Source organism: Nicotiana tabacum, chromosome 10, assembly GCF_000715075.1.
Source record: "Nicotiana tabacum cultivar K326 chromosome 10, ASM71507v2, whole genome shotgun sequence".
Lineage (NCBI taxonomy): Eukaryota > Viridiplantae > Streptophyta > Magnoliopsida > Solanales > Solanaceae > Nicotiana > Nicotiana tabacum.
The window spans coordinates 116,375,637-116,397,978 of record NC_134089.1 but is presented as its reverse complement, the minus strand read 5'-3'; the positions used below and the strand labels follow the sequence as shown (position 1 = coordinate 116,397,978).

General features: G+C 33.6%; 3 protein-coding genes across 3 annotated transcripts; 1 reads left to right on the top strand and 2 right to left on the bottom strand.

The window, feature by feature from the left end:
- Positions 1-790: 790 nt before the first annotated feature.
- Positions 791-5,074, top strand: LOC107799082 (gamma-glutamyl hydrolase 1-like). The gene is made up of 10 exons (XM_016622154.2): positions 791-1,162; positions 2,381-2,467; positions 2,649-2,738; positions 2,942-3,036; positions 3,300-3,360; positions 3,609-3,698; positions 3,854-3,916; positions 4,370-4,458; positions 4,742-4,834; positions 4,922-5,074. Exons 1-10 carry the CDS (start codon positions 872-874, stop codon positions 4,974-4,976), a joined length of 1,014 nt encoding a protein of 337 aa, XP_016477640.1. The 5' UTR covers positions 791-871; the 3' UTR covers positions 4,977-5,074.
- Positions 5,075-5,643: 569 nt separating this feature from the next.
- LOC107799080 (F-box protein At5g07610-like) lies at positions 5,644-8,724 on the bottom strand. Its single transcript, XM_016622152.2, has one exon. The coding sequence runs from the start codon at positions 7,054-7,056 to the stop codon at positions 5,854-5,856; it is 1,203 nt and encodes a 400-aa protein (XP_016477638.2). The 5' UTR covers positions 7,057-8,724; the 3' UTR covers positions 5,644-5,853.
- A 7,898-nt stretch (positions 8,725-16,622) lies between these two features.
- Positions 16,623-20,696, bottom strand: LOC107773447 (uncharacterized). The gene is made up of 7 exons (XM_016592865.2): positions 20,456-20,696; positions 20,266-20,334; positions 19,997-20,164; positions 19,743-19,913; positions 19,295-19,504; positions 18,133-18,209; positions 16,623-17,567 (listed from the first exon to the last, which is right to left on the bottom strand). The coding sequence occupies exons 1-7, from the start codon at positions 20,538-20,540 to the stop codon at positions 16,917-16,919; spliced, it is 1,431 nt and encodes a 476-aa protein (XP_016448351.2). The 5' UTR covers positions 20,541-20,696; the 3' UTR covers positions 16,623-16,916.
- Positions 20,697-22,342: the final 1,646 nt, after the last annotated feature.

Sequence of the window (22,342 nt, the reverse complement as noted above, 5' to 3'; positions counted from 1 at the left end):
CTTTAAAGTTTTTTCTAGTGTGCTTTAAAATTCTGAGAATCAGGAAAAATCTTGTCCAACGTATTTTAAAATTCTGACATAGGACTTTTTTCTAGAAACTTTTGTTTAAAAAAATCAACAGTATCACAAAAACGTCTTATTTTTGTAATTCTCCCTTCTTTGCGGAAATAACTTATCAATCGTTTCTTTAATATTTTTCACTATCATTAATAGTATCGTGTATAAGTTAAATTTGTAACCACTCAAGTACGGTCATGTACTCATAATAGTGAAGGAACCGCTGGTGATAACTTTGAAATAGATGCTTTCAGAGTTCAGAAAAGAACGAAAGAAGCGTGCAAATATACTCTGTAGTGATTCTGGAAACACCGTATCCCTGCACGGGAGGAAGGAAAACGATGGAAACTGCAGCGTCCTTTTCATGGGCCTATTACCATATTCAATAATTACACGTATGTACTTTCTCTCGAAAGTGCTCTCGTGACTTAGGCGAAGTTAGAATTTGAAGATTATGAGTTCTGGACTTGTCACGGAACTCATAGTTCATTCTAGTTATTGGGTTCACAATTAAATATTTATATATATTTAATAATTTTTCTAATACAAATATAGTGCTTAAACAAAAGTGACTGAGTTCGGCCGAACCTGGCTAGTTCCGTCTCTGCATGCGACAATAACATAAGTACGTACCGGTAGTCAAAAAATAGAGTGCTAATTACAGATAAGTCTATTGATCTATGTTTATAAGTTCTGTACAAAATTTTAAGACGGATAATATAAAAATTCTCAACACAATTAGAGCATAGAAGTTAATCTTTTCCTATATAAACTCAATAGTGTATACTCTAGAATATCGTCATCTTCACAAAAAATGTCGAACTACTATTTCATCACTATCTCTCTTTTCGTGGCGGTAGTGGCTACCGCCATTGAGTCGTCGTCGGAGTTGTCTGTCCCCGCCGGCTGTCCTGTGCCGGACCCTAGACTTAATTACCGGCCAGTGATCGGGATTATTAGCCATCCCGGTGACGGAGCCTCGGGTCGCATAGTTAATTCCACCAGCGTTTCGTACGTTGCTGCTTCGTATGTCAAGTTTGTCGAGTCGGCTGGTGCTAGGGTCATTCCACTTTTGTTTGACGATTCTCCTCAAGTTCTCAATCAAGTTTAGTCACCTATTTTAATTAAAGCTTTTGCATGATTGCATCGTATTTAATTTTTTTATTTTATAAAACAATATTGGTTATTACTCTTTATAGTCATATTTTATATGATACTATATATGTTATATTAAACGCATATCGAGTATAAACTATTACCTTGACCTATTAATGTATAAGTAGCATGTGGAAGAAAATATTAATGTAGTAGTATGAAAGGCAAAAGGCATCACGTCAAATTTAATTAAGTAGTGTATTTTAAGTGACATGCTAGTAAAGGGGAAGTATTCAAGCTTACGAACCTCAAACTAAATAAATTCCTCCTAATTCCTCTTCTAAAAGTTTTGGTTGCAATATTTTATTATTTAGATTTGTATATCATGTATGTACTTTTCTAGTCTCTAGTTTTTATTAGATTTGCTTAAGACCCACTTTGATATCCGTTAAATTATTTTGTCGTGAAATAGCAAAAAAGAAGAACGTTTTTCAAAATGTTTGTGGATCTAAAAAGCGTAAGATTTTGGGTTATTAATTTGTAAAACAAAAAGAAACTTCACCCAACTTGCGTCAATTGAATTTTCCCTTGTTAGTAATTATAAGTCCGAAAGACTGAAACATCTAGGATTTTTTTCCCCCCAAAATTTAGGATAGTAAATTTAGTAGTAGTTGTGTTTGGAATTCTTAATGAAGTCTGCACGAGTAATTATCGCAGATATAAATAATAAATTGGTAAACAGATTGTACTATATAAATGTCATTTTTTTTAATAACTATGATGTCTGATCCAGCTTACGCACACCACGACTAATTCCACGAGGTCTTAAAAAAAAAGGTCACATTAGTCAAAGCAAAAGATGTCACTAAAGAAAACTGCACACAAAAATTTCTTAAATTCAGATGATCCAATAAAGACTGGAAAATAGCAAATAACAATGAGTTTTAACGAAAGGGTCATGCATAAGTCAAGCATGAATATACCAAACATGGTAAATAGTTCTTAATTTATACAGTACATATAATCTAGAATTCTAGATATAGGAATTTATTTTCGGTCACTAGATATACAGGTTCAGTTTCTTCTTTTTCAGGCCAACAAATATTTCCAAGTTATGACCCTGACATATTTATTGGCCTGAAAAAGAAAAAAAGAAAAAAATTGGAACCTAGTTTTTGAAAGATCTTTCATTTTCCCATAAGTTGCTAACGTCGATGTTTATTTGCAGAAACTTGATCTAGTTAATGGCGTGATCTTCCCAGGAGGGTGGGCGAGGAAGGGTAAATATTTTGAGACTGTCAAAGCAATTTTCAAGGTAAATACTTACCTTATCGAAAATTTATCCTGAAGTAAATTTGTCACTATTTCGTAAATAATTCTCATCTGTCATATTAGAGAAATTTTTTGAAGGAAGCTGAAACTGAGTTAACAGAAAATTACCAATTTAACTATAATATGTTCTAATATTTCTATATTTTTCTTCCTGATAATTACAGAAAGTTTTGGAGAAGAATGATGCCGGTGAACATTTCCCTCTCCTCGCTATCAACCTCGGATTTGAGCTTTTGATGATGATCGTCTCCAAGGTAATTCAGGAATTAGGACTTAGTGCACCGGGCTGTCCTTTTTTTCTTTTCTATGAAAATATGTTGTATCACATTATTTGTCATCTTGGTTTTCAAACTCAATAAGTTATAGAAAAAAATTGTTACATTTTTATTAAGGCTGTTTTAGCTATTGAGTAATTCTGACAGTTGCTGTTTCCATTTTTTGACTTCCTTTGTAACAGGACAACAATATTCTTGAGAAATTCAGTGTATCAAATCAGGCATCTAAACTTCATTTCGTGGAAACCGTGAATATTGAAGATACAGTATTTGGGAGGTATTTCTAATTTTAATTATTACTTACTAGTTATTTGCCAATGTCATTATTAACCAAGGACCGAAAACAAATATGGATCAATACTGCAGTTGTGTTGTATACTAGGGTGTTAAATTAAATGATTAGGAGCTAGACATCTGGAATAGTGATTAGTCAAAAGTGGAGTAGTATGTTTGATTTGAATTTTTTTGACAACTGTGGAAAATTGCATTTTGCATTATGTAGAGGAGGGTTGTTTATTTTGGGTAATATGTTTGATGCAGATTCCCACCTACATTAATAAAGAAGTTGAGTAAGGAATGCCTTGTGCTACAAAGAAACAAGGTGAGTCCTAGAAAATGTGTTTGCAGTTCTTTAGCACTGAAAATTTTATAGTGACACTGGGAAAACAATACATCTTTCCATGTGAGATCATGACAATAGTTTGTCGATTTATAGTGACACTGGGAAAACAATACATCTTTCCATGTGAGATCATGACAATAGTTTGTCTATTTATTTTCTTCTTCTTGGCTGACACTTGTAAAATGCTTCAATGTGACTGATCCTTTTATGTTTCCCTCATACAACAGTATGGTTTATCACCAGAAAAGTTTCAAGCAAATGATGATCTATCTAGCTTTTTCATTATGTTGACTACTAGCACAGATACACGCAACAAGGTACATATATAGTCTATATATTCAGTTGCCTCCTTCAATTCCTCCCCTTTTGGCATACATATGAGTGTTTTCTAAGTCTTATCGAACGTAAAGATTTTGGAACTGTAATTTTCAACACAATGAGTGATCATCTAAATTCTTAATTGATGAATCAGGTCTTTGTTTCTACTCTTCAAGCAGAAAACTATCCCATAACTGCTTTACAGTGGCACCCAGAGGTACCATGATCTTCTACTGAAATATGGATAGTTATGATTATTTGTCGTCTTATTAAATCCAAGATAGTATATTGTAAATGTAATTGAATTTGTTGCTTACATTCTGAGTCTTCCAAACTGTGCTCTATTACCTCAGCTCTAAACTTATTGCGATGTGAGATACTCTTACTTGATAGGTCTCACAAATGATCTAATGACAGAATTAAATTGGTGTAGTATCATTGTTTCTCTGTTGTATCGCGATTTCCTTTAGAGACTTCATCTAAAACAGCAATGACAACAAAAGTTGTTAGTTGATCTCCTTAGTTAGGAGCTAAATTGGGTAGTATACTCTCTTAAGAACTTCTCCTATATTTCCTTGAAAGGAAGGGCAGAACTTAGCTTAAATGTGAAAGTCGAAACAGAATTATATGGAGTAAAATTTATCTGGCTTAACTGTTCTTATTACTGCAGAAAAGTGCTTTTGAATGGGGATCAGCAGCAATTCCACATTCTGAGGATGCAGTTCAAGTGACTCAACTCGTTGCCAACTATTTTGTCAGGTACACCTCTTTTGCTTATTATAGCCTTTTGTACTCCAAGGAAAGGAGAATCTGGTTTAAATTCATGGCATTATCCCAATGAAAACTTAGAAAATGAAACACATTAGACAAATATGGAACTAGAGTTTATGTTTTCGTGAAACGACTAGGCAGAAGCTTCAGAGGAGTATTTTCTTGCACCATAATGTCTTTCACAAGTAAACTGAACCAGTTAGATGTTTTTTTTCAAAGATAGTACTTGTGGTTGCAAGCTTTCTCTTCTTTTATATATCTTACAATGCAGTGAAGCAAGAAAGTCTTCTAATAAACCGGATGCTCAAAAAGTACTTGACAACCTTATCTACAATTACAGTCCCACTTATAGTGGAAAGGCTGGGTAAGATGTTCTGCATTTCGATATTCCTAGTTAGCAATCACCTCAATTTCCAGTAATTTGATGTGTCTCTGTCTTTTTGTCGTGCAGGAAGGGTTACGATGAGGTTTACATTTTCAATGGTCCTGCATTGAGCTCTCTTTAGGTGCAGAGGAAATGCAAATGACCTAGTAAGAATATTAGAATAATCCGGAGTGTAAGATTTGGTAATCAAAGGGAATTCTCAAGTTGCATCTGAGACTATTGATGCTTCCACCAATCTGCAGTTTCATTTCAAAACAACTACTAGCACTTGATTATTAATAGCTCCGTGTGTGGGTGTGTGTTTTTGAGTTTCAGTTATAAATATCCTGCATCAGCCCACAAACAAGATTCTTGAATGGTTTCTATCTTGTATTAAGGATAGAAGTACCGCAGCAGATTGCAATTACCTTGTACTTAGTAGCTATCATCATAATGTCGGGATAGAAAGAAAAGAAAAGCCGTAGGACCCTCTAGATAACCGCAGTGCATTAGTCCCTCCACATAACCACAGTGCATCAGTGGCATTTCAAGATTACTTCAGTAGTACTACTATAGTTATGACTCAATTGAACTATAAATCAAAGAAAAACTCTGGCAATTTGGTTGATAAAAGGTTGTAGCTTAATTCACAGTGACAGAGGTAATCTGTAAAAATAATGGATACGGTAATACTCTGCATCCATTGACTCAAAATCTTGACACCATCTTATGCATAGGCGGAGCCAAAATTTCAACCTTATGGATTCTGGAGTTTAGAACAACAATTTTAAAAGCTACAAAGTGGGTTCTAAATTGAATTTTTTAACACAAATATACTATTTGAGCAAAAGCTATTGGGCTCGGCCAAACCCCTATTAAGGCTTCTAGCTCCGCCACTGATCTTATGTGGGCATAAACATTTCACACAAAGTCAAATTGCCACAAATAGCAAGCTAAGTTTATTTCATCAAATATTGATCCTACTAAAATCCAACTAAGGTAAAAGCTAATTAGAGTAACTAAACAAGAGCAAGTGTTTCAACATGCTTGTAAGCATGATACCATTTATAGTTGTACACAATAAAACCTTCAATGCTGAGATGAAGTTCTTCTAGCTGCACATTCAGAAGCTCCTTAATACTCATATTCTTAATATCATAAGAGATCATTTTTTCTGGTAATGACAACACGAGCATCGTCTTCCCATCTTTCTCACCATCAACAAAACACAGCACATCAAATTGGTAACCGATAACATCAAGAGACTCCGGCTCATTAATCACCATTAGAGGAAACAAACGAGTCAGATCATCAACATCCACAACATATTTCACGTACCAGTTTGAATAATCATTCTCCAATTCAAACACATTGAGCAATGTGGACCGAAGCACATTTTCCTCGATAAGATGCAAATTTCCAGCAGATTCACCAAAATACTTAATTTTTCTTCCGTTACGCCCCTCAGGAACAGAAGTACTAGGCATTATTTTCAGACTATCATTATCCATATCAAAGCACACAAAAGCTGAATGTTTACTGGTCCAATATATAGTACCATTCAAAAATACCCCTTTCCCAAAATAATACTCTCCTCTGACCCGAACCCCTTGACCCGATTCCTTCCAATTATTAGAAAAAGTCAACCACCTCAAAAACCCTAATCTTTCTTTAACAATGCAAATAATCTTGTAATTGCTTGACCTTTTCGGATCAAAAGCCAAATTCATTGACACAATTTCTTCTTCATCATTAATATCAGGTAGTGGAATATTAGTGTGTCGATTTGTACGAGGGTTATAAACACAATATAACACGTCATCATTATCAAGTTGAAGAAGCTTAAGGCACAACAAACCATTACAACAGTGCAACGGTTCAACTGAACGGAAGCTGTCTGTAAAAGTGCGGATATTAGAAGGGACAACTTTTCTTTTACTAGTGTCGGAGAAATTAAAGAGGTGGTCTAAGTGGTACTTCTTGTCGGATTTACGGAACAAGAAGAGGCCGTCGGTAATGGCGGCGCTCCGGCGAGAATGGAGTTGCCGGAAATAAGGGTCGGAGATGAAGAAACGCCAGCGATGGGAGACGCAACTGAAACGGAGAACAGAACTGGCGGGTAATCGTAAGAGAATTTCCTTTAAGAGATCATCGCTGCCGGCGATCTTTTCGGCCGGACAAAATGATGATTTTGATATCATCTGCTTGAAGTTTTCAGTCATTATGGGATTTAGTACGAGGAGTGAAGTGGAGAGGAGTTGAGATTTAGAAATGTTTGTTCATTTTGATTGAGTTTGTTATGGCCAACCTTTTTTGACGGTTTTGAAATTGCATTCATTCAATCCAGGAACAATATTGTTATTCTTAACAGTCCCAACTAGCATGAATGAGCCACGAAAATGAAACTTTCTAGTCTAACAATTTCGAAAAAATGAAAAGAACTTTCCTGATAAATCAGCGCAAAAAAGGGAAATGGTTAGGCAGTTAGCTTTAAAAGGAAATGAAAACCGGAAAAAGTATAGGCACAAAATTAATTTTATCATTAAAGTGTTGAACTATGTGCGAATTGCTTGGAAATACAGAGAACAAGAAGGTGAAATTATTGGGCATTGAGTTTTGGTTAACAAGGAACCCTCAACCGCTGCTACAAGGTAAATCCACCGCTAAACCCGGCTCCTGTGTAATAGCCCGCAAATTACACAGAAGGATAATTCACACTAGGCAAGTCCCATGCAACGGGCTCGATAGAGAAGGTATGCATGTGGTTTCGAACTCTAGATCTCCCATTTGGAAAGTCCCTTGCCCAACCAACTCGGATACCCCGAAGGATTTATTGGCATTGAGTCCCGTGCGAGGGGCTCGATAGAGAAGGTATACAAGTGGTTTCGAACTCTAGATCTCCCATTTGGAAAGTCTTTTGCTCAACCAACTCGGCCACCCCGAAGGATTTATTGGCATTGAGTTATGACAGATCACTTAGGATTTTGCCACTCTGTCAATTTCATGTCAAAATAAGAAAAAAAATTAATTTACCGTGTAAGAAGCAGAGCATTTAAGCCCTCATACCATATCTTCCTTTGCATAACATTTACCAAAGCACTAGATAACCTAAAGTTTGAAAAATGTTGGCTTGTACACTTATTTCAATATGGGAATCGTCATCCAATTATTCAGTGTTCCAGTAAATGTGAAGCAAATACTGGGTAGAACGTGAATCCCAACTCCTAACATTCCTAGCAAATTTAATTTGGACTATGAACGAAAAAAGGAATTGGTGCTTTCAGTTTCGCCACTTTAAACTTAAAAAGGGGTTATGTGGTAGCGACTAAGGTGGAATTACGTTATAGTTGATGGTAGAAGAAAGTGACAGAACCAAACTGAGACTGTGAAAAAACGAACATTACACAACATATGCTTCAACTACTATTCATCTTCTCAATCGTATCTTATCATGTTCGTTGGCTCGCTCAATACGTACTTCGGTAGTTCATATTTGGTACCTGCAACAAAGTTTTCTATTAGCGATCAAATAACCAGAAAAATAACAAAAATAGTTCGTTATCTTTGGGATTAGTCTAAAATAGTCCTTAAACTATACATATGAGCAGTTTTAGTACTTTATGTTTACCAAATCGAGAAATTTTGGTCTCTATTATGTTTAAAACTAGGGGCATACATGGACCGGGTTGGTTCGGGTTTTTCAATTACCAAACCAAATCAATTGTCTCGGATTTTTAAATCTATAAACTAAACCAAACCAACAAAACTCGGGTTTTTCGGATTTTTTTCGACAAGATCTTCATAGCATAAAATTTATAATTTATGCTCTAATATTTCTTAGGTCCTAGTAGGATAAAACTATATAAGATGTTAACCAATAAAATAATACAAAATAATGTGAGATGAGTCATGATTATACTAAAATAGTCAACAAATCGTATAAAATAAATATTGTTAATTAATATGCCATAATAAAAATAAATATAATCTAAAAGTAGTAAATCATGTTAAAATAAGTACGACTAATAAGTACTAAGTATTAAATACATGACTAAATAATATTAAAAGTAAGTTATGTATTTTCACTATCTAAAGTAATGAAAAATTAAGAAAATAAATATCCAATACTATTGTCATTCCTAGTATTGAATTGAATTTTTTTTGAATTGAATTTTTTTGTTAATATTTTTATTGATTTGATTCTGCTTTGGAATTTATTGAGTCACTAATTTTTATGGGCTATAAAACATATTTGACCATTCAAAAGTTCTAAATCAAAGCTTGAAATAATACATTAAAAGAGAGAACTATGAAAAAGGTTAAAAAATATTTATAAATTACATTACAATAATTATTTTTATGTATAAATATTTTAAAACTTGTATACATGTAACGTTGGGTTGGTTTGATTTCGATTTAACTTTTTTTAGTTAAAACCAAACCAATTATGATCGGGTTTTTTTTCTAACACCAAACCAAATCATAGTCGGGTTTTTTCTCTCGGTTTGACTTGGATTATCGATTTGGTACGGTTTTTCGATTTCCTTTGTACACCCCTATTTAAAACATATGAAAATACTTATATTTCACGGAATTGGCCCGTGAGAAGCATGTGAACCATGCAAACGGGCTTCTTCCGATGCATTTAACCCAATTCTCTAGTTTTTATTTTGTTGTATGGCTCTAACGCTGATGTGCTTCTTGTTGGTAAAACGGCTCAAAGATACTTTTAATATTGATGTGATATTATTCGCTTTGGGACAAATCCGCATAGTTTTTCTCAAAAGGTCTCACGCCATTAAGAGTCAGAGACGGCTTAACCCCTAGGCCACTAAAGTGATCGCTTTGGGCCTCACAAAATTAAAGGCCCCATAAGAAATTTTTGTAACCACCTTTTGCTACCTTGTCACCTATTTTTAATAGGAATTTTTACATTCATATACACTATTTGAAACTTTATTACCCTCCCTACTCAAGTTTCTATTTAATTGTACATTTTATATACAATTTACCAATTATTTACACTTTAGGAATTAAATGAGTATCCCTTTATATTAGAAATAAATTATTTCACATCCTTATTCTCTCTCCCTTCTACGTTGTCTCTCTCCGTCTCTCTCTCTCTCTCTCTCTCTCTCTCTATCTATCTATCTATCTATCTATCATATATATATATATATATATATATATATATATATATATATATATATATATCTCAAACCCAAATTTTAGTAACGTAGAGCAAAGGGAAAGAGAACAACAATTCCATGCTTATTGAAATTCCAGTAATGTAAAGTTGAAGGTGTTGCAACAATTGGTGTTCAAATTCCAGTAATGTTGAATAATTGGTGTTCAAATTGAAACTGTCAATCAATAAATTTTGAAGGTGTTTGGCTCTCCACCATTGACAATCATTAAAAAGCTTTGAACCTTTGAATTCTTCAAAAACTATTATTTATTTGGATTGGGTGTTGTTGCAAATAATTGAGAATATTGTTTGGAGTTTATATCTCGATTTTGAGGGTATTTTAGTGAAGATTAGACTTGATTTTGGCTGAATTTCAGATTGAAACTCGAAGAAAAAGAAGAAGCCGATGATATGATATACATTATACTTACGAAATTGTAGTAAAGTTGTAGTAAAATTGTAGGTAAATTATATCTGTTGTTTATAATTTTTTTTAAAATATTGTATGAAAGTTGAATAATATTGTATAGAAATTATATTTGAGTTGTATGATATTGTAGTTGTATATAACTGAGTAGAAATAATGTATGAAAGTTGTAGATAAGTTGTATAATATATAATTAGTTGTATGAAATTTGTTTTTACTATGTATAAAGCAGATACAAAATATATACTATATTATATAAAATGATATAATAATTGTATTTAAGTTGTATGATATTGTAGTTGTATTTAACTGGATAGAAATAATGTATGAAAGTTGTAGATAAGTTGTAAATAAGTTGTAAAACAGATAATTATTATGTATAAATCAAATACAAAATATACAAAAGAAATTTACTTGTATCAATCTATATATAAATATAATTGAGGGAAAAAAGAAGATGACTTGGCACCTCTCTTTGGCCAAGGATTATATCTATCTTTTTTCTCCTTTTTTGACTTCCCCCCCCCCTCCTCATTTTTTCATTTATTTTATTTTTAATAGTCTAATATGTCATGAATTTCTTTCCTTTTAATTACCATGTATACTCTTTCCAGAAACGTTTGTTCTATCCTAACGTCTTCTCTCCTTCTTATTAGTTTCATTCTCCTTCCTCATTTAAACATACGCATTTATTTTCTTCCTTCACTCACATTTTAATGTGGTTGTCTTTTAATTAGTAATTAATCATCTTTATATATTTCTCCCCAGCACCCACTTCTCCCTCTATACTTTTTATTTTCACTCACTTTCTTTGTACTCATTTTCATGATTGCATATGTCTTAAAAATTGTTATAGTTTTATAGGATAGCACTCTTAGTTGCACAGATTTTCAAAAATATATCCTAACATACTTGATTTTTTCAGGTCCAGAAGACATATTTGTAGTCTGAAGTTTTGGCACATGTTGGTTATGTGTAATTTTTCCTTTTTAATTGGTCAGTTTTAATGTCAATCTATCTTTTGTGGCAATATCCTAACATATTTTGTTATTTTTGATTCAGGGGAGATATTTACAGCCTGAAATCTTGGCGGATGTTGGTCATGTATAATCTTTCTTTTTCAATTGGTTATGTTTAATGATAATCTCACCTTTCTAAAGATTGTGCATGGGTATTTATATGGAATAATGTAGTTTGCAGATTTATATATTCAGATGTTTGTTACAAAGGCAAATTAGGAGAACAAAAAATGAGTTTATCTTACTGATGGCAGAAAACGTAAGTTAGAGGGAGAAAAAGAAGAAAATAAGGAAGAGAAACAAAAGGGAAAAAAGAAAAGAAAAAATTCGTACATTTCTTTCTTCTTTTGTAATGTGTCAAAAAAATTGGATTTGTGTCTTCCTTCTGCTTTCTCATGCTTTTAATTTCCTCCCTCTTTCTTATTCTTTTTTTTTTGGTTTATCATAAATACAAGAAATTTTAAAAAATACCAATATAGAAATTGCGCATGTATATTTATATGGAATAGTGTAGTTTGCACAATTATTTATATGTCTGTTACAAAAATAAATTAGGAGAACAAAAAAGGAGTTTATCTTAATGATGGAGGAAAACATAACTTAGAGGGAGAAAAAGAAGGAAAGAGAAATAAAAGGGAAAAATGAAAGAAAAGAATCGTACATTTCTTTCTTCTTTTTACGTAGAGTATCAAAAAAATTAGATTTGTAACTTCTTCTCCGTTTTCATATTTTTAATTTCCTCCTTTTATCTTATTCTTTTTTTTTGGTTTATTATTTTTTTGGAAATAATTATATGAAAAGTCTTGGAGCTCATCGAAAAATATATGTATGTACTGTAATTTTCTCAAATTATAGAATTAAAATTATAAAGGACTTTTTTATATTCATTAATTTATTTTGTGACCGCGCGAAGCGCGAAAAATTCACTAGTTAAGATGATAATGCAGGCAAAAGTCTAATGGACCCGTTTTACGTCTTAAGTGATCGTCTAAAATATGCTTATATCCAAATTACGATTGCCCAGATAAAGTTTCCTCTCACCTTCGGTGGATGTATAGATAACGAGGTGGGTAAATGGATTCTATGTGAATTGTATAAATCTTCACCCATGCCCATTTATATCGTGCATGTTTGTTACTGTTTTAGCCATTTTCCGCCTATAGCCCAAAGGAGTAGCACATAATGGAGCAATGCCCCCTAAGATCTTTATCTTAATCCTTATCTGGCATGTTGTGAGATGAAAGGTTTATTGTTGTTTTTATATCTCTTCTCTATATCATTAAGCAGTTCTTCTGTCAAAGTCTGGTTGATTTGGGTATGTATATTTTGCCATATGAAGTAGTAAGCGTGGTGATTTCTATATTTTGCCATGAAGTAATAGAAGATGAGATATGGGGAGAAAGAGAGGGTGACGGTACTCGAGATATGAGGGATTAGATTTTCTAAATCTCTAAATATAAGTTCAATCTGGAGAGAAGAAGAGGGAAGGGAGAGAAAAAAGGAAAATGGTGTAACTAAATCCCTTGATTGAAGACACAAATAATGGACTAAGAGCCTTTTAAGGTGGATTGTATATATTTTGTAATTAAAATGTGTTTAGGTCAGGTAAATACCAAAATATGAACATTTTTCGTAATAAGTTTTCAAATAGTGTATAGGAATGAGTAACATAGTTTCATATTTTATGTTGTCTTTTTTCGGAGTTGGTTGAGAAAATTCAAATGAAAGTGAAAGGCAATTAAAATTGCAGTTACTTTCTAATTCTTCTTACTCCAGCTTGAATAAATTTTATTTACAATTCTAACTTTGTAAGATATTTTCTTTCGAGATCTTTGTAAGTACGCTTCAAGCTAATTAGATCACAAAAAGCTATAGTTAATTTATTTAGGGAAACTACCAGTTATGTCCATTTATAAGTAGCTAATTACAAAAATTGGCTAATTCGTAAAATATTACTAATATTAGCCAAATATTACTAATATTAGCCAATTAGCTATTTGTAGCAAAAAAAAATGCTAAATTTTTGCTTTCTTTTGAGTGGGTGTTATTAGAATAGATTGGTTACATCTTAAGGAGCTTGAATCTCAGTTTTGGTATGATTTGGTGAAGTTTTGAGGTGGTTTGAATTGAAAATTCGAAGTAAAAACTGTACATGAAAAAAATGATATGTGTATCATACTGTGTATCACATATATATCATATTTGTATCTATTGTACACACACACACATACACACACACACACACACAACATAAAAAAATGATATGTGTATCACATATGTATCATATATGTATCAATTGTGTATCACATGTATATCTATGTATATCTGTGTGTGAGATACATGCGTGATACATGTGTCGCAAAAGAATTTTTTGAACTCGATTTAATTACGAATTTTGATACAAAACCAGTCCAAATCACCTCCAATCTTCCTCAAATTTTGTATATTGACTTATCTATATGTTTTCAATGAATTTCAACTATACCCATTGAAAAGGTTCTTCTTTTGCTTAGAATTTTGGAATATTGTATTTTTTTTATTTCATCACCTTATTTGCTACCTCATCCATGAAATTTCCTTTCCGTCTTGCATCTAATATTGTTAATCACGCTTAAAAATATGGAAGGTGATTTTTGCATGTGATTCTTTAAGAGAAAAAACCTTATTTATTTGGTTTTTCAATTTTTATATGTACTTGGCTAGTTTTAGTAAGTCTATGACTAGTGGCTAGAGGTTGGTATTTGGGACACTTATGTAAGTTTTTCATTTATTTATTATTTTTGTAGATACAATTTTCACATGATTGTTACTTTGGGAGGCAATGCTACATAGTGAGTTATATTGGCGGTCATGTGAAAAGAAAAAGTCAAAAATAAACTTAATAAAATCTTATCAAAGGTTATAATTTTTCAACAAAAATTAAAGGGGTTGGTTACATCGTCAAGAAGAAATTGAATCCCAAAAGGTAAAAAGAATGAACTTCAATAAAAATATCTAAAATTATTAAACAAATTTAGGCCCCCATTGCCATTGAGCCGCCTCTGTTAAGAGTATCTAACTCTTTATAAAAAAAAAAATTTGCTAGGACTTTGTTCATACACACCCAACACTTGCGCTGCAAACTTATAGTTTCTACAAGTGCTCCAAATATATGTAAGAAGTATGTTAGGGGAAATGGCAAAACACAAGGGTCTCTTTATCATTTTCTCATCAAAGAAGAGTAACTTCAATTGAAAATATGGTGAATTATGAATGTAAGAAGGTGCATGTAATAAGATGATCATACAATTTAACACATACTAACAACTGAATACAACACAGGCTCGAGCAGCCATTCGAACCTACTCAATTGGGGAGGAGCATGAGTCATTCCATCGTTCTTGATTATTTCAAATGGTTATTGTAGATGAAAGTGGAGCATTTAGTAGATTGTTTAAAATTCAAAATGCAATCTGCAAATAAGTAGGCTGAATTTGAACAGTTGTGAGATCAGAGTATACCTTTCTTACCACCATAGTGAGGAGCAGTGTCCCAAAACTCTTCCCTTAGCTGCATCAACTGACTTCTTGTTATTGGCTGTGGATGCTTCCATGGTTTTGGCTTTCTTATTATCTTTTTCACAATTCCTGTTATATATATATATATATGCATTTCTACATTTTAATTCAAAACTTAAGCAGAATAAACAGAGGAAATTAAATCTAGAAAAGACTGACTCTTTGGCTTGGCGTGAGACGATCCGCTACAACCCATGTTTAATATCTTTTAGCATGTAGAGTTACACACATAAACCATGCATAGTGGTTTACAATCAATTTTCCAAAAACTGCAATGAGATGTAAAAAAAATAGCAATAGGGAGTAATTTAGGGGAATGTCACGAGGTTGAAATACCATACTACGACTATGGATAATATTAAAGAGGAAAGTTCAGTTGGTAGTTGGCTCTGAATTGCTTTCTCGTGACTAGGCCCATTTATGCCCACTAGACTCATTGCTTAATGGTCAAATTTTCACCATTGAAAAAGTTGAACATAAAAGATCATATTGTAGTCACTTGTATGTCTAATTAATTAAAAGTGATGGAAACTTATATGTTTACATCAAACTAATGATACAAGACATATATTTTTGTATATACGTGTATCAAATAATTAAGTTAAAGTGATATGCATCTTCACTTTAACTTTTAAATGCTAAGCTTAATTAATTGCTTGATTTAATGCAAATATCATATTTGGTATTTACCATCAAAATTTTATCCAAGAAATAGTTGTGAGAAGCTTTACTTTGGGTGTGTAGCAGAAGGTACTAATGTATTGCATAGAAAATATATCCGTAAAATCCACTTTGTGCATTCTTCTTAAATTAAAATTAAAATAGTTTACACGATAGATATACTAGTAAAGATTACTTTATGTACATACCACCTCCTCTTATTTGCTAATTTCCTAAATGGCACAATCTGTTTTAGTGATTCACAAATAGGCATGTCATCCATCATTGTGAAAGTGAAAAAATATCACATTGGACGTGGACAGGTAGAGGAACTTTTCATTATTTGCTAGTGATTATCACGTTAAAACTGTCACTGGTTTTTAATTTTCAGTTTGGTTGAATTTTCAATAAGCTCTTTTTTTTTCTTTTTTTCTTTTTTTTTTTGCATTACCGACATCAATAACAAGGTTTAATTCAGCAATAAAAGTGCTCTTTTCCAGTGACAATTTGACTTCTGAGTGCACTGATATTAGAGCTTTAACTTTTTATATATTGATAGTATATAAAAGAATCATGCCATCCAAAAGATACACCGCATATAACGTCAATAATAAATGGAGTTATTAACTTGGAAAATAAGTCATATAACCTGCCACGAGTTAAGATACACTGAATATAAATAAATTATGAGTGTGTGTGCATGTTAAATTTGTTGTTGTCCTACAAATTCATCAAAATGTAACCAAATGTTAATTCAAGTAGTGATAAATGAATTCAGTCAATAGTCATGTAATGTAATACACTTTCTTGTGAGTCGTTGTTTCACCTGCTGGCTTCATTAAGGGATGGGGAAGAGGGCTTTCCACAAACTGTGAGGCTGTTTAGTTGAGTATTTGATCATCAATAATATCACGGCTGTCATCTTTCAACATCAAAATTCACATGAACGTCTCATCCTTTTCCTATTACTTTCACTCACCGGCAATACGTACACCACTAATTTAAGATTTTTCCTTTCCCCCCCCTCTTCTCCTCAAGAAGAGTAAGAGAAAATCTGTGACTACGACCGATGCATCCTTAACATTTTACACATGAAAAGTGAAGGCCCGCTTTGTACTACAACACAGATGACTTGCTTCCTTTAATATTAGAGTTACAACTTACATGACAAAAAGATACATCTCTAAAAAGCACGTCCCTCGCTTATAAAACTAAATCCTTCGTCGCCTATTCATGAATAACGCGGGAAAGGGTCTCCATACTTGCTCCTCATGTTGTAATGAGCATATTTTGGATCCTCATAGTTTACTGGTTTCATTTCAGTAGGTTTTGCCTCGACTCCTGCCTCTACACCTTTGTCTTGTCGTCGATGTTTGGTTCTTTCTTTCTGGCTTTTAGACCTCACGTGCCCGTATGGAGGAACTTCACCTGATGTCCTGTAATATTCTGCATACTCATGTCGTCTGGAAGACCTGTGCTTGGTTGACAAGGTAGGGTCTTTAAAACTACTAGACCTAAGCTTGGTGGGCTTTCCCTCGGGAAATTTATCACCGACAGTTGGTACCTGTCTGCTCTCAGAAGCAGGCGCTGGTGCCCTCTGCTTTTGGACTAACGGGGGCTCAACTTGATCTTCAGGCATGTTGAGTGAATCTTTCAATGGAGTTAGTCCAGGTCTACTAAAGCTCTTGTGTCTAATGTGCAGTGGAACGACATAGCCAAAAAGGGAACCCAGAGCCTCTACTGCAAGCTTGGACAAATCCCAGACAAGCTGCCCAAATGATGGCCATCCTGCTTCCTGTTCTTCTTTAACAATTTCAACAACAGGAGTGGGCTTCTCCTTGATTAAAGAAGGTTCCTGTTGCTCCACTTCCACCTGTACTTGCTGCAATATACACAATTAGGAAACAGCTTGATTAAACAAGCATATCGTTTCATATAAAGTACGAAAAATATTTACAATATGTTTTTGAGGCCATAGTCAATCTTGTATGCAATAGTTGAAGGATGAACAACTAAGTGTATGTCCTATCAGAATCTTGGAAGCAATGTGGGCCGGAGTAACTTTTAATCTTTATGCCAAGACGTAGTTATAGACTGAAATGACGTAATATTTCTAAGCAATCACAGATTTTCCTAGAAAATACAGCCTCTATTTAATTTAGAACTCCACGGACATTTAACTTGATCTTGAAAGGCATTCCAATGTTTCATTGGTCAGCCAAGAATATGAAAATCAACCTATGTTGTTCGGATACTCCAAAATACCGCCGCACCCGTATCAGATCCTCAAAAAATGCATTATGTTTGGAGGAACCGACACACACATGGCGGCATTCTAGGAGGATCCGAGTAACACAGAAATCAACAACTGATTAAGAGATTGATGGTTGAAAAATAATCACACAACAGTAATGCAAGAAAGAAGACCATGGATCAGAATCACCCACCATCTTGGAACCAAATCCCTGCTGGAGCATACACGCAGCATACCCTATTAAAATAGCACCAATAACCATGACAATATCTGCCACAAGTATAAGATGAAGTTAGATAGAACTTAACGGAACCATCTTAATGCAATTCAATGTATTACCACGCTGAGCAACCAGTGGTAAAAATCTAAAATTACACAAACAGGACAACTTAATATAGTTAATGTTCTGTAAATCCATCCATTAATTGGTCGGTACTGATATGAGTAGTGTGAGTCTAGTTGGTATTTTTCTTTTCTCATAATGCCATTTTCACATCTTCTTAACCTGAGAGTGGGTAGTAGAAAGTGTTAATACTTTTTTTGCTTGGATCTAGCGAGACACTTATAGAGCAGGGAACCAAGGTGACAAGCCCTTTTCCTTTTCCTCTCTCCCTCCCGCTCTTCAACTTTTTCTGATTGAGCCCAAAAGTCCGTCTTTCAGCAGAGCGTTTTTATATTTTGGAAGGATACATTTTGGTAGGTTTTGTTTAACATTCCAATACTACCTTGACCTATCACATGTTTAAAAACTAAAGAGCTTGTGAGTAAAATAAGTATCTTATATGGACTAACATATTAATTTATATACTTCTAATGCTGGTATGCTCACAGGGACATCCATGAAGGACAACAAGCTCAAAATTGGAGACAACTAAGTTCTAAACTAATATTAGTTAACGGATGAAGGCCAGCAGCCGACGATGCACTCTCAATTCATCTATAAGAACCCATTTTGATGTCGGGCACATTCGTATTCAAGATGAAGAATTAGTTATTACCAGAAAGTGCTCAATGCCCCCCTGAAATAAAAACATGTCAGAATGTTGCTAAAGGCTTATAACTCATCCCACCACGTGCTTTTTGTCACCATAAAATTCTCCAACTCCAATGATTTTAGTCTAAAATTCTCGGATTGAAGTAATATTTCAAGCCAAACAGTAACTTAAACCGAATGAAAGGGGCCAAATCTTGACACTTTCTTCAAGAAGAAAAACAATGCATCCACATTCATTTTCTCATACCAAGTGGACATATCAGATAGATATCAAGGATATTGAACACTTATATATACATATCATATACTATTCATAGTATTTCAAGATCAAAGAAGTCAACTATTCTAAAAGGATTCAAACCTATGGTTGATACTGAGCTGTACTGGTAGTCACAATCTTCCTGGCTGAGAGAAATTTGCCTAAGAGCAGCATTTCCTCGATCAACAACAAGTAATGAACAAGTTGGCCGAATGTATATAACATCAAAGTCGCTTGAGAATTGTGCATCCTCACTTGGCCCATCCCTGTATCCTGGAACATTAGACTTTCCTCCAGCAATTGTTGTCACGCCTGAAAATAAGAAAGAAGCTTAAGAAACCTTTACTCACAAAAAAGATATTTTTTTGCTTTTTGCTTTGTGTACATAAGTAAAGCACAGCCAATCTCCTCTAAGGTAGGTAGTGTTGGGGGGATGCAGTAACTTAATCCTAGTTATTTCTCGACACATAAAAGTAACCCAAGAAAAAATGTTATATATGTCTGTCAAAGAACTTCAAAATAAAGGCGAGATGTCACAAACAATGAGCACCTGCTTCTCCAATCTTCCTAATAGCCAAATTAGCAGTATCAGCAACATAAATATTTCCTTTGTCATCCATGGTAACTCCTTTTGGATCTTTAAAACGAGCATCACTTGGCTTCCCGTCCACGTGGCCAGTGTGACCTTGAAATGAACCAGCAACCAATCTTGCTCTACTATCTGCACAGTCAGTGATTTATTAAGCAATCAGCTGATAAATCAAAAGGAACTGTAGTAATTTAACCAAAGGGCAAGAAGCTTACACTGAGATAATGGGGGAGTAATTCGAACAATTTTGCTATTAAGAGCATCAACAGCAAATAGTTCACCATCATGTGAGACACGGATCTTATATGGAACAACACCAAGTCCATTTCCTTCAACAACAGTCTCAACTAAGTAGCCATCTTCAAATTGAAGAATATTCCCATCTGTAACGACACAAAAGACAAAGAAAAATTAAACATCTCCTCCAACTATTACACAATAACAAATGAACCCACAAATTAACATAAATTCTACTGGGGTTTACCTGATTGGGGAGTTTTAGAGGTAGACCTAGACCATTTGAGTAGAGAATTCAAGTGCTTTATCAACGGCCCTGAGTTGCAAAAACAATAGAACCATGCCCATAACATATAGTACAAATTAGCCCAATTCCAGCATCAAACGAAAAAGAAAAGAAAAAATTATAATAATAATAATCAGAACATGGGTCTTACCAGCAGGGGCAGCGGCATGTACCTGAAATAGAAAATAAGCAATAAAAAGAGCTATGAAAGTGAAAAACAAAAGGGAATTTCTCATGGCTGTTAAAAGGACAAAGATCAGAGCAAACGATGAAAGCTTTTATTTTTCTTTTGCTAAATTTATTTATGGATCTCTAAAAAAAAGTACAGCTACATGTTGTATGTTACAGCTAAATCACAAAGCTTAAGCTGAGCTCACAGTACTGTTTGTTCAGTTGTATTGGTAAATGCACTACTTTTAGCGACTGAGGCAGACAACTTTTTTTTTTTTTTTTTTACTTTAATTAGGTTTAGTGGCTTTAAAATTCTATACTATTTTTTTTTTTTTTTGGAGAAAGTTCATTTATCGAGGAATGACGGGAAAAAATTGGTGCGTGTAAAGTTCATTTTTTGAAATTAAAAAGTACTTTTGCTTATGAAAAGAAATAATATTGGATCTAATTGCACTGCTAGGAGTCGTCGTTTCACGCGCCTGACTTTATTGTTGATGAGGCCCAATATTAATTTGGACCTCTAAATTAAGGGCCTAGGGAGATTTGCACATCATTTCAGGATGCGAGGCAAAGATCACTTTTAGCCCGCAGCCAAAATTATTTATATTCATAATCATAAAAGTGTATAAAATTTATATATTTATTGTATTATATATATATATATATATATATATATATATATATATATATATATATATATATTCGATATTATTTTAAGAGAAACTATATATTGTCATTTTTCCATGTTCGTAATTGTTTAAGTTTTTACAAGAATAGGTTGACGAGGCATAACTTGCTCAAAGTTACGTCGGGACGAGGAGTTCGTCCTGACGTAAATTTCAAAAAATTAGTTCAAATTTTTGCCTGCAAAACATTTAAAATCAGAGACAAAATCTAAAGAAGTCATCCACTGGGCCACTACGTTCTGTAGCTTAGGACCAATTTGAGGTCCATTTTATGGATTTAAGATCGGAATTCAGGGCCACTCCGCTCAAAATGAAGTTGGGCTAGACTTATTCTTTGGGCTTAATTTTCTGATCTTACTACTATCTTTATTGAAGCCGATCACCATAAATAGTGAAGTTGATAGACTGACAAGAACTTGTAGCCTGCTTTCCGGATGTGTATATAACTATATATTAAATCTTGAACAGCCTTAAGTGAAATTCTTGATTTCGCTACTAGCGATAAGTACATTTATATGTTACCTGAACTAGTTATTAAATTTTGAATGGTATCCCTGGCAATTAGTATTTGCTAAAAGATGTTAGATTTTGGAGTGAATCAAAAAATATTCCGAAGGAACAGTTTGTACATCTTCTAAAGGCGCTACTCAAGTAAGTGAGGTTTTACGCAACGCATTGGCAGCTGGATATGGAATTATGGATGCGATAAAGTTCTTTCCGTAGTTTGATTCGGTTTCGCGTTTGGAAATGCATATTATAGGTGTTTATCGGGCGGGCTGAACAGGAAAAACTCCAGCCCGTTCGGTTAGCGGACGGGCTGTTTAGCGGGCTGGGATAATGTGTTGGGGGCGGGTTGGGAAATTTCGGGTTTTTAGGGCCCGTTCGGGTTCGGGCGGATCGGGCTACTTTTTTTAAAATTAAATTTTATTTTTCTTATTAAATGTTATTGATACTTAAATATTTGCAAACTTGTAAGGCGTAGAATTAAACTTTGAAGTTTAAAGTTTTAAATTTGAAATTTGTATTTTAAAATTATAAAATTGAAATTAGAAAGTAAGTGGCTACAAAAAATTATTTAATAAGACCAATAGGCAAATTATTTATAAAATTGAACGAAAAAAAATAAACCTAAATTTTCAAGCATAATAAATTAATAATACTTCAAAATTCAAATTAATCTA

What these genes read in the sequence shown, in the direction of transcription:
- LOC107773447 (XM_016592865.2), bottom strand. Translation starts at nt 20,540, where the DNA reads ATGAGAAATTCCCTTTTGTTTTTCACTTTCATAGCTCTTTTTATTGCT. An exon ending in CTCTAAAACTCCCCAATCAG is followed by an intron (nt 20,165 to 20,265) that starts GTAAACCCCAGT and finishes GTGTCGTTACAG; the next exon opens with ATGGGAATATTCTTCAATTT. An exon ending in TACTCCCCCATTATCTCAGT is followed by an intron (nt 19,914 to 19,996) that starts GTAAGCTTCTTG and finishes CTGACTGTGCAG; the next exon opens with ATAGTAGAGCAAGATTGGTT.
- LOC107799080 (XM_016622152.2), bottom strand. Translation starts at nt 7,056, where the DNA reads ATGACTGAAAACTTCAAGCAGATGATATCAAAATCATCATTTTGTCCG.
- LOC107799082 (XM_016622154.2), top strand. Translation starts at nt 872, where the DNA reads ATGTCGAACTACTATTTCATCACTATCTCTCTTTTCGTGGCGGTAGTG. An exon ending in TTGTGCTACAAAGAAACAAG is followed by an intron (nt 3,361 to 3,608) that starts GTGAGTCCTAGA and finishes CTCATACAACAG; the next exon opens with TATGGTTTATCACCAGAAAA. An exon ending in ACTTATAGTGGAAAGGCTGG is followed by an intron (nt 4,835 to 4,921) that starts GTAAGATGTTCT and finishes TTTGTCGTGCAG; the next exon opens with GAAGGGTTACGATGAGGTTT.